Source organism: Podarcis liolepis (genome assembly GCF_965112155.1).
Source record: "Podarcis liolepis genome assembly, chromosome: 11".
Lineage (NCBI taxonomy): Eukaryota > Metazoa > Chordata > Lepidosauria > Squamata > Lacertidae > Podarcis > Podarcis liolepis.
Window position 1 is genome coordinate 42,775,431 of NC_139565.1, and position 11,396 is coordinate 42,786,826.

The following is an 11,396-nucleotide window of genomic DNA, read 5'->3' on the forward strand; positions in this document are numbered from 1 at the left end:
AGATCTCAGAGGGACGAAACCTCGGAGATGGATGACATTATCACCACATTTGACTGCATTATGGATGCCAGCTGCAAAGGTTCCTCTGAGGAATGTGTCACAGCGATTGACTTCAAACGAAGAAGCGCAGACACCAAGAAGTACCTCATCTCAGAGAATAACCCCTCAGACTGCAATGGCCTTCCGCCAATAAGAGCCCAGAGTCTCCCGCCCATTACTGTGGGTCATTCTTTTTTAACAGCTTCTCACACGACAACCCCTAGCATGAATTTGGGTACTGACATCCACCATTTTGTACACCGGTCCCAAAAAAGCAGAAGTGAGCATGATTTGTCAGATCAGAGGAGCAGCCGTCAAACCCTGGACAATCCTTGGAAAGTTGACACCAACCAAATACTCACATGTAAAGTCTGGACAGCAATGCCTTCTGATAATAAACTGATAGACGGATTGTACCCGGAAAGATCCAGTCATGTGCTGTTGTGCCCTCCCCATCTTCCCCACCTGCCCAATTCTCCATCAGGTATTTCCCCCCCTCCTCTCTGTATTTATTGCATGTGGTCCATGAAGGCCCATAAGTGCTTAGAATGGCATCATGGCATGCAGCAGTCAGAGCTGTGCTTATTGCTCTCAATATGACAGTTTCCATATTGAAGAGTCAAGCCCCTATTAAGCGGAACTGTGGCTTTTTTCTTCAGAAGTGAGAATGAATAAACCCCACACAGTTCACATCATTCTCTTCCACACATTTGTCATCCGTCCCCTTTCTGGACATAGTACCGTAATTCATATACTCTTTTAGTTCCCAATACTCAAGGAAGTAGGATAGTTTTGTTTCAAATAAGGCCAGATCCACTCCAAGCACTGGTCTAGCCATAGCATTACTCTAATACCATTTCATTCGTTTTATATTACTTTTCAGTAATAAAAATTACAGTTTTGTTTTGTTTTTAATAATCAAATTCTTAATTTAGCGCTACAGTCTATTACCATCATGCATGGATGGCCAAGTTACAATGTAAGCCTTTATTCCATACAGATATCTAAATTAATGGGGGGCGGATTTGCACATGTACTAATTTGTCCCCATTTGTGAAATACCATCCTTCTTTCTAGTCATCTGGCACCAAACTTCACAGTTATTAGGAACCTGGTAATAACTGTTTCATTTCCCTAGCCAGGTTTTTTAGCTGGGATGGATGAGTTTGAATATTTTAAATATACATCGGTACCTTGGTTGTTGAACTTAATCCGTTCCGGGAGTCCATTCAACTCCTGAAACCATTCGAAAACCAAGGCGTGGCTTCTGATTAGCTGCAGGCGCTTCCTGCACTCAAGCGGAAGCCGTGTTGGATGTTCGGCTTCTGAAAAATGTTCACAGACCGGAACACTTACGTCCAGGTTTGTGGTGTTCAGGAGCCGATTTCTTCAGGAGCCAAGCCGTTCAAGTACCAAGGTACCACTGTATATCATAAAACACAACCACAAAATAATAGCAAATGGTTGTGTGTATCTGCAAGGCATCTGGAATGGCTTCTGGTTTGTGTTTTTAGAAATGAACACTTACTGGATTTAGAACTGACATTTATTCCAATGACAGTGTCTGTGGTTAGTGCCGTGGGATTATGTGTTACACAGTTTTACCACTGGCACAGGCAATTTCTCTTGGATTACTTTCATGAATATCATGGCTCAAGCATGCACAATCTGTTATATTTCAACTGATACTTTCAAAAATTGGAATGGAAACTCATGAAAGCTTACACTGGTGAGATCTCTACTGAGAACTAGTTCCTTGGCTCACATTCTATAGCAAAAAATGGCCATCCTGGTACATTTTAGTATCACAACTGGTGAGCACTGGACTGTTGTTCATGGTGCAGATCTTACAAGGTATCACAAAACCTAAAGTGCAGTTGGGGTACATGTTCATCACGGGTTAAAAAGCCCATATTTTGCTGTCACTGCAAAGCTCTTACGGAGTTCCTGAAATTTAAGGCCAAACTAGATGTAATGTGAGCAATTGCATGTGATTTTTATTATGCTAGCTAGTGGGTCTAGGATGTGTTTGCTAGCCATGATGGCATTATGCCTCTGAATGCCAATTGCTGTGAATCACAGGTGGGCAGAATACTGCTGTTCTCATGTCCTGCTTGCTATATGTCTCTGATTGGCCACTTTGAGAACAGGATGTTAGAATGGATGGGTCTTTAACCTGATCCTGCAGGTCTCTTCTTATTTTCTCTTGTAACTCTTTTTCCTTATGGCCTTTCCCCAAGATAAACCATGCCTGATCTTTGGTAGGGAGACAGCAGCACTATCTGCATGTAGGATAATACTGCTTTGTTGATCACTTGGGAGGTGAGAGAAAGGAAAGGGGCTTACAGAATCAATGTCGGCCCTCCTTTCCCCCCTGCCCTCACCCCCATATCCCACCCTTGTTGGGCTCAATGTCTTTTCAAAACAAACACAATTTGTGTGTCTGTATTTTCCTCCCATTTCAGGGAAAAGCTTTCAACAAGCAATTCTAGAACGACCCAAAGTAAAAGAACTAACACCCATTCGGAACAACTTGGCTCCCATACTAAACCACTGTGTTCAGAAAGGTAAGAGTATTATCTATGTGTAATCTGTAAAAAATGATGGTTTACTGGCCACTTCCTCATCCCCCGCCCCCCCCCCAATGCTTAATCCAGATCATCTAAAAAATATTCTGCAAAGATTTTGGTCAGGTGTGGGGAAGCTTTGGCCTTCCAGATGTTGCTGAACTGTGACTCCCATCATCTCTGACTTTTGGCCACACTTGCTGGAGCTGATGGTGAGATAGCGCAACAGCACTTTTCTCCCCGGCGCCGTTGGGCCCGCCCTCACTTAAATATAGTGCACCCACCTCACAGAATACCAATTACCCAAATTCCTACAAACTACCCCAGATTATCTTATGGGGGACTTGTGTGAGGGAAAACTTAATAATTTGGAGTCTCAGGCAGGATTTGATCAAATAAACAAGAAAGATTTTATTAAACAAAGGAAGTTTATGACACAATGTGGGTAAAACATAGGATACTTCAGATTATATTGTTCTTTCACTTCAGTTCTTCCTCAGTTGTTGCACAGTTGTTGCCTCTTAATACTTTGGTTCTTAAACAAGGTGGTACTTCCTGTCAGTTACACACCCCTTTTACAACCCTACTCCTACCAATGTATGTAACTCTTTACAATAGCTTTTCAAATAAATTATAAACTTTCCCCATTCTTTATTAAAGAGGTCCTCTTCCTAGTTTCTAATTCTGCCTGCAAGCTTTGCCATCTCGACGTCGTTCATCAGTTTTGTCTGCCACTCTTCTTTGGTCAGAGTTGTAGACCCTTAGGATCATCTAGTCCAACCCCCTGCAAAACACAGTCAGTCGCAGCAAAAGCATGGCTCCATCAGTGCCAGATTTATGTATAAGTTAACCAAAATTCCTTATTTTGGTTGCTGATCCCTTATTTTTGAGGCTGCTGGTCCCTTATTTTCAAATATGTAAGTTGACAGCTATGGGTTTGGGAGTCTTCTCTTTTTGTAGAAGAATCTCTCCCCCTCCTGACTGGAATGAGTCCTAAGTAGACTGTGTCCTCACAGCTTCTACTTCTCCTGGCTCAGGCTCAGGCTCCTTCCTGGCCTATTACTCTCACAGGACACCACACACTGTCCTTCACACTAAGCTCAGAGACTCCTTTCTCTAGCTTTTGATATATTCCTCAGTGTGGATGTTTCTACAGTACCCAGAACCAACTCTCTCTCCTCTCACTCCCTATCTCCCAACCTATTCTCCCAACCTGTATCCCAGCCAAAAACTGTTTCTCCAAATCCTCTCCTTTTCAGCTCCCCCTCCTGGAACCCAGGCCAATCATAAGCTGCCATTCATTAGCCATTTGCTGGCAGGGAAAAAGAAAACACTTGGTGAACCAACCTGCCCAGCAAAAACAAACTTTTCCATCATGCTGGGAACTGTATTTCAGCAACAGCTGGAGGGCCAAAGGTTTCCCAGAACTGCGTTAGGTTGTGACCATTGCTTATCCTATTGCGTGGACAGGTGGAGTCCCCAGATCCCGAGCGGTCCCCCCCCCCCGTCATGTGGAATAACAACTCAAGACAACGTGCTATGGGATTAAATTGGCCACAACTTTATTAAATTTCAAATGTGGGTAGACCTTGGCTCAGGCATTGGGCGTTCTCCCTCCCCAGTCCCCAGCCGGGGACCTAGGGAGCTTCAGGGTTATCCGGGGGGGGGGGATGGGCCGGCTCTGGAGAACATATGTTCAAGCAGAGATAGCCGCCCCCATTATGCCGCCGCAGGGGAGAGCAATGACGACCTTTTGGCGTACTGTCAAAGCCTCGCTTCAGAAACCCCTTTAACGGGGAACTCTGGTATTGCCACCGCAAAGAGGAAGATGGACTAAAGGATTCCGCCCAAGGCCTGATACTGCCAAAGTTGTGACGTTTTGCTACGGGAAAAGCGAAACCTGCCAATGCAGGGAAATTCCTTTCCGGCCCTTTAACAGCGACCTTAACGTAGCAGCCCCCGCATACCTGTGAAGATAAGTTAACCTGCAAAACCTATGAAGAAAAGTTAACCTGCAAAAGAAGACATTAACTGAGGGTGGGTAGGGTGGGAGAAGCTCTGGAGCCAAGTGAGGATTCCCAGGTAAGATCCTCCCTCTATTGTGTGGGCAGGTAATCCCTCCCCTACCTGGCCTGGTCTCCTTGGCAACGCTTCCCCCAGGTGGGATTGGACAACTGACTGAGGTAGGCGGAGACCTCCAGGTATCCCACCTGAGGGAAGGCAAAGCCAAGCCTATGCTGATGGGGCCGCTCCAGATCTAGGGCTGCACGCGTCCACGCAAAGGGCGCCCCCGTTTTAAGCGGGGAGCGGTCATTCTTTATTTCTTACTATCAGAGCCAGTACTGTGCACCAATAAATCCCTGTTGCAGTGTAGGAATAGCAGGCTATACTATATTGTAGTACAGTATAGACCTTGTAATGTTGAAAGGCTGGGTGGAAAATGTTCAAAACGAACGTTGGTGTTTTTGTTTGAATCACTTAAAACTCCTGCAAACAAAGTGATTTCTCCAGTAGTTTACCACAAACTCAATTTCCCCCAGTAGTCAGCATGTTGCTTCAGTGGTTTACAGTAGCAAGTGGTGAGGCAAAATATCAGCTAGCAGAAGCACTCTATTTGGAGAACAATGTTTGCATGGCTTTTCTGGGTTGTTTTTAAAAACGTTTCCCAAGTTAATAATTATTCTGTTGTACAAACAGGAATCACATTTTGAAGCTATAATGGGTAACTGTACTGTGATCTGAAAAAAATAGGCAATACTAGCTGTCAGAGCAATATAATTTAAAAACAGTCAGCCTGAAACCACATCCCGATAAGAGCCAATGTGTGACTTGCATTTTGATTAGTTGATTAGAGGAGCTGAGAACCTTTTAAATTAAGCACAATGTTGATTAGTAAAGGCATATCAAGATAAAACTTCTAGCCATTTCCTACTATGGAGAAAGGGTTCCTGCCAAGACAGAGAGAATTTGAATTAAGTTAAATTCAGGTTTAAATGTATATTATAATAAGAAGTGAACCCCACAAAAAGACATAGTGATTTTTTAAAAAGTCAAAAAGAGAAGGGGTGGAAAGCTGTATAGCTTAGGAGAAAACATTAAAACCTGAACTTTTTAACGGTAAAATATAAAGAAAAACAAAATAGAATGGGTGTAAAAAGTAAAGAGGAACCACTTAAAAATAGAACTGCAAAAGAGAAGTATGTTATTCAGTGTTTATAACAAGTAGAATTGGCATAAAAAGAGAATAATGATTCAGGAAATGATATTTCCACATTTCTTTGGAGCAGGGGTGCATAATCTGCGGTCCTCCAGATTTTTCGGGACTACCATTCCCATCAGCCCCAGCAAACATAGCCAGGGATCAGGGATGATGAGAAGTACCGTATTTTTCGCCCTATAGGACGCACTTTTTCCCCTCCAAAAATGAAGGGGAAATGTGTGTGCGTGCTATGGGGCGAATGCAGGCTTGCGCACCGACCCCTCTCGCTCTCCGGGCTTCAGGAGAGCCCCACCGCCAGACCCACAAACTTGGGAGACAGTGGGGAGGCGCAGCGCGCCTTTCCCGCTGTCCCCCGACTTGGTTGGAAGGCTGGCGAGGGGGAGAAGCCTGCTCCTCCCCGTCGCCAGCCCCGCAAACTTGGTTAGAAGGCTGGTGGAGGGCTTCCCCCTCCTCCAGCCCCACAAGCTCCCAGAGCCATGCCAAAGCTACACGCAGCTTCGGCATCGCTCTGGGTCCTGTTCTGGGGGCCCCGCGCCTGGGGGAGGGGGAAATATTTTTTCCCCCTTTATTCCCCCCCCCAAAAAAATCTAGGTGCGTCCTATGGGCCGGTGCGTCCTATAGGGCGAAAAATACGGTATGTCCAACAACATCTGGAGGGCCACTGGCTGGGCACCCCTGCTTTGGAGGAAGGCCTTGAACAGAAATAAATATATCTCCCCTCCAAAGCTGCTATTTGCTTTTGGGATATTTAGTACCTTTAGCACCAAAGGCAGCATCCCTTGAAATGTGGATAGCCACTTCAGACTGAGCATTTTGGTTTTAATGTTATAAGGAGAGTAACAGAGACAGAGAGAATTATACCTTCCTTTACTTTCCTTCTCCACTTGCTGTATTCCTGAAGCTCCTCACTTTCCCTGTTGCAACTATTTACATACAGTTAATTGCATGCAATTATTAGTGTCATGTCTAATTTGGCTCTGACTTCTGGTGTGAGTGGAGGGATTTGTTTTGCAAAGAAGCAGAAAATAAACCAAACTCAAATGCCTTTCACTCCCCAGTAAAGGAAACTTGCTTATGTAACTATAGGCAGAAGTCACGTAATCTCTCAGTAATTGCCACACTCAGCAAATAAAGTGTTCATTATTGGCTGCTGTGCATTTGGTTGGAGAAAATGAAGAGCCTTAGAAGCAAGAATAATTTGACCTCTATTCTCAGCCATATCAAAATAAAGCTGGCCAAATATTTGTAATATTGGTTTTGTTGTTTTTTTAAAAAAGTCATATCCATTGCAAAACAGTTAATGTATAGATGAAAAGGTAGATTAGCATAAACTAAAACATCAAGACTGAACAGCAGCAGCAAAAGGAGTACTCGTAAAACATAATTGAGCTATTAGAAGAAGTTTAAGGAAATAAGGTTTTAAGTTTATGTTATTTATTAAATTTGTATTTAAATTTGTATCATCCGAAAATCACAGGCAGTTCACAACATCAATTCACAAAATACATGACAAAACAAACAAACTAAAGCAAACCAATACCCCTCCCCGCTACTCTCACAAGCACATTTTAAAGGCCATAGATTGTTCAATCTATCAAAGGCCTGGCTATAGAGAAACGCTTTTGCCTGGAGCCCACAGGGACGTGGGTGGCAATGTGGGTTAAAACCACATAAAGGGAACCACAGAGCCTAGGACTTGCCAATCAGAAGGTTGGTGGTTCGAATCCCCGCAATGGGGTGAGCTCCCGTTGTTCGGTCCCAGTTCCTGCCAACCTAGCAGTTCAAAAGCACATCAAAGTGCAAGTAGATAAATAGGTACTGCTCTGGCGGGAAGGTAAACAGCGTTTCCGTGCGCTGCTCTGGTTAGCCAGATGTGGCTTAGTCATGCTGGCCACATGACCCGGAAGCTTTCTGTAGCCAAACGCTGGCTCCCTCGGCCTATAGAGCGAGATGAGCGCTGCAACCCCAGAGTCGGCCACTACTGGACCTAATGGTCAGGGGTCCCTTTACCCTTTACCTTTTAAAGATATGTAATGAAGACTCCAGGAGAACCTTCCTAGGGAGTGCATTCCACAAACAGGGAGCCACCACAGAACAGGAATGAATTCAGTTTTGTCTATGCTCAACTTTAGTTTGTGTTGTGACATTCTAGATGAGGCTACAGATAGAGAATTATAAGGGGATGTCAGGCACACCTACCCCTCCGAATATCATGATCTCCATTCAAAAGCCATATACTGGGTTGACATCTTCATCAAGCTGTCCAGTACAACTCCAGGGTCTGCTTCTTCATCACAACCAGTTCAGACCTAATTAGCATATATGCGAAATTAGGGGTGAGGTTGCCTTGGTGGTTTGCAAGAGGCAAGTACCCAGTTTGCCCATGGAAAGCAAGAACAGTTGAAGTGTTAAGCATGCATAGTATAACAGTTTGACAGAGGAGCAGAAGGCCAGTATTACGATGGTGCATCTTAAAGCAGTTATGAGCAAGTCATACATACATATTGCCTGCAGCATAGCCCACTAGAGTGCACTAAAAAATATACATCTGATAAGCTGCATTATCTCTTGGTTTGTTCTCTCACTTTTCTCTCTTTGCCTTCTTCCAGCCCAGCTACCACCCAGCCAAGCTTCTCAGGGTGTCAAGGAGACGAAGTCGTTGTCTTTAAACTCCTTACGGACTGGCGCCTCTGTTCTCCCACCAGCACTTACCACAAAATCCCCCAAAGCAGGACTCTCTCAGAGTAATTTGCTGTACTCTTTTTTACCAGTGCTGTCAGCAGAGCCTCTCCGAACAAGCCGAGTCCTGCCTGCCATTCCAAGCCAGAAGGAACCCAGCCTCGCGGAAACACTTAGCCAATCACACTGCAAATCAGACAGCGACAATTAGCTGAAGAATCCCGGGCCGTCCAACAACTGGCAGATAAAAAAACATTTGTACAGATTGCTTTCCAATCCATTGTCAGTGAGAGAGTTAGCAAACAGACTGTTTTAAAATTCATGCAGCACTTATCGCAGCAATCTATTGGGGGCATTTATTTAACTTAATAATATATTGGGAAAGTGCTAGCAAATGTGCTGTGGAAACAGAAGGGAGACGATGAAAAACACAGTTTTTCTTAACTTTGTTATTTAGGCCTGGGAGCCAAGCAAGAGTGCCTGTTATCAGTGCCCAGTCAAATGTACTTAATCTTTAGCACATGTACATCTCTTTGAGGTCTGATTTGCATATGGTGCCACCTTCAGGAGGCCACTCAAAAGGATCTACCTGTGCAGGTACTCCAGACACCAGGCATTACATTTATCTGAGTTGTAAGACATACATATGCAGCATTTATATGCCAGTATTCTGTGGCCCAGATGGCAGCCATGTTCATGTGCAAATGCTCCAAATTTATCAGTCACCATATGGGCTAAGAACCTTTTAAACAGGATGTCCCTTATATAAAGCATGCACCCAGGTAAGTGCCTTTCAGAACTATCCCCACACAATGGTCTTGTTCATTCATCATGATAGGCTACAGGTTGTCTTCAACCATGGTTTAATGCCCTGCTTCTATTCCTTCTTTGTATTTTTCTGTTTTGTGGCTCATGGTTTTTGTGAACCAAGAAAACCATGATCCAGGTTCAGATGATGAAAGCCATACTGTGGCCTTTTTGGGTGCCGCGAGATAAGCAGGAGAGGAATGGCAAGGGGAACAGCATGGCAGGAAGCAAGCACATTTATGATTAAAGAATGGTTTAAGGCAAACAGGCTTGTTTTCCTGTGCAAACCAGGCCATATGGCTGACCCAGTTCAATCATCTCTAAGACCATTTTGAAGGTTGCATTGACTAGTAGGAGTGAAGCACACTTCCAGTATTTTGTACCCTGAGTGTTGGCTAGGATTTTCTTTTCTTTTTCCCTTTTAATTGGTGAAGGTTTTTTAATATATCAAAACAAAATATAAACCAACGGTAAAAAAAAAGTTGACTATGACTGTAGAAAATCTATGAACTATAAATAAAACTCATACTTTATAAATTTCTTGATGTTGGATTGTCAAGAAATATGCATTTCCTGTGTTAGGAACTGTTGGTCCCTGTGATCTCTGTGCTAAATATAGTGCAGAGAAGGGCAGACCAATGAAGAGCATTGCCTTTTCAGTTGTATAGTTGATGATTGCAAAAGAAATATATATAATGTATATATTTGCAAATGTACATATCTGCATTCAGCAAACGCGCTTGGGGATTTTTCCACACAATCAGTTTAAACTTATTTGTGGTGCTTTTTCAAGCCATTGCAGCAGCACTGCTATATTGCTCTGTTCACAGTTACTCAGTTTTGCCAGCACCACCATGACAAATAAAGTACCGCTATCTAGGGCTTTTTGCTACAAGGGCATGTGTGGCGGCATTATTATTCTTATTATCATAGTTGTTATTGCTATTTATTAAATTTCAATACCACCCTTCAGCTGAAGATCACAGGGTGGTTTACAATATAAAAACACAGAAATATACAAACCACAATAACAAATTAAAACAATAACACACACACACACACACACACACACAAACAAACATAGATTGCTTAATTAGCCATAGGTCTGGGAGGAGGAGAATGTTTTTGTCATGATATACAACACATGTCATGATATACAACACATTCGCCATTGTGTGGAAGGCTGTGGTCTGGTGATTTGTGTGCTAGTTGTTGGTGGGCCCTACTTTCCCTTCCTGCAGTTCTTTATCTTTAAACTGGACTTGGACCAGTCAGCCCTTCAAATAGAGCACCGTCCACCATTCATTTTCCTTCCTTCCTTCTTTCCTTCTAGAAATAAACAAATAATATTGTTCATTTGCCAGTAAGTGTGGCTAGAAGAATAAGGCATAACTATACAAACAGATTTTCATACTCTTATCTAAAGGAGGTCACACAAACCTATGGGCAGATGAAATCTCTTCCACCACCATCCCACTTCCTGCTCAGAGGGATCTGCTCCTTCTTCTCAGGTTACTCCTTCTCTGAAAGTTCAGATCCTTTTCCTCCATCTCACAAAGATCATGGTTATGCATAAATCCCTTTCCATCTTCATTAAATCTAGCCTAAGTATGTATGTACCTACCTACTAAATTCATAGGGAAATTTCTAAAATCTCTCCCAGACTATTCTCCTAAATCTAGTCCCTAATCCTTCCCAGGCTATTCTCCCTAAATCAAGCCCTGTTGAATTTTAAGCTTACAATAGGCACTTGCAGATGGCCTCTTGAGAAGGCTATCAACATCTACTACTAGCCAAGATATCTGTGCAGACCCTCCAAGTGTCCCTATTTTCCAGGGACATCCCTGATTTAGAGAAGCCATCCCGTTTTCTGATTTGATCCCGGAATGTCCCAATTTTCCTTAGGCTGTCCCTATTTTCATTGGAGAAATGTTGGAAGGTATGGAGTTATGCGACCCCCAAGGTGTATGAAGGCAATCCTGTAGAGGGAAGGGTCTTTTAAATGTTTAATGTTTTATTGTGTTTTATTTATATGTTGCAAGCTGCCCAGAGTGGCTGGGGCTACCCAGTAAGATGTGTTGGGT

The 11,396-nt window shown here is 43.4% G+C and overlaps 1 protein-coding gene across 1 annotated transcript in view; it reads left to right on the forward strand.

Annotated features, from left to right (window-relative positions):
- The window catches only part of ANKRD55 (ankyrin repeat domain 55), a 48,068-nt gene extending 37,861 nt beyond the window's left edge, over positions 1 to 10,207 (forward strand). The window contains exons 9-11 of the mRNA XM_083464327.1: positions 3 to 523; positions 2,505 to 2,606; positions 8,436 to 10,207. Of these exons, the coding sequence (XP_083320453.1) occupies positions 3 to 523; positions 2,505 to 2,606; positions 8,436 to 8,716 (904 nt within the window). The 3' untranslated portion in view covers positions 8,717 to 10,207. The remainder of the gene's footprint in view (positions 1 to 2; positions 524 to 2,504; positions 2,607 to 8,435) is intronic.
- The last annotated feature ends 1,189 nt before the right edge of the window (positions 10,208 to 11,396 follow it).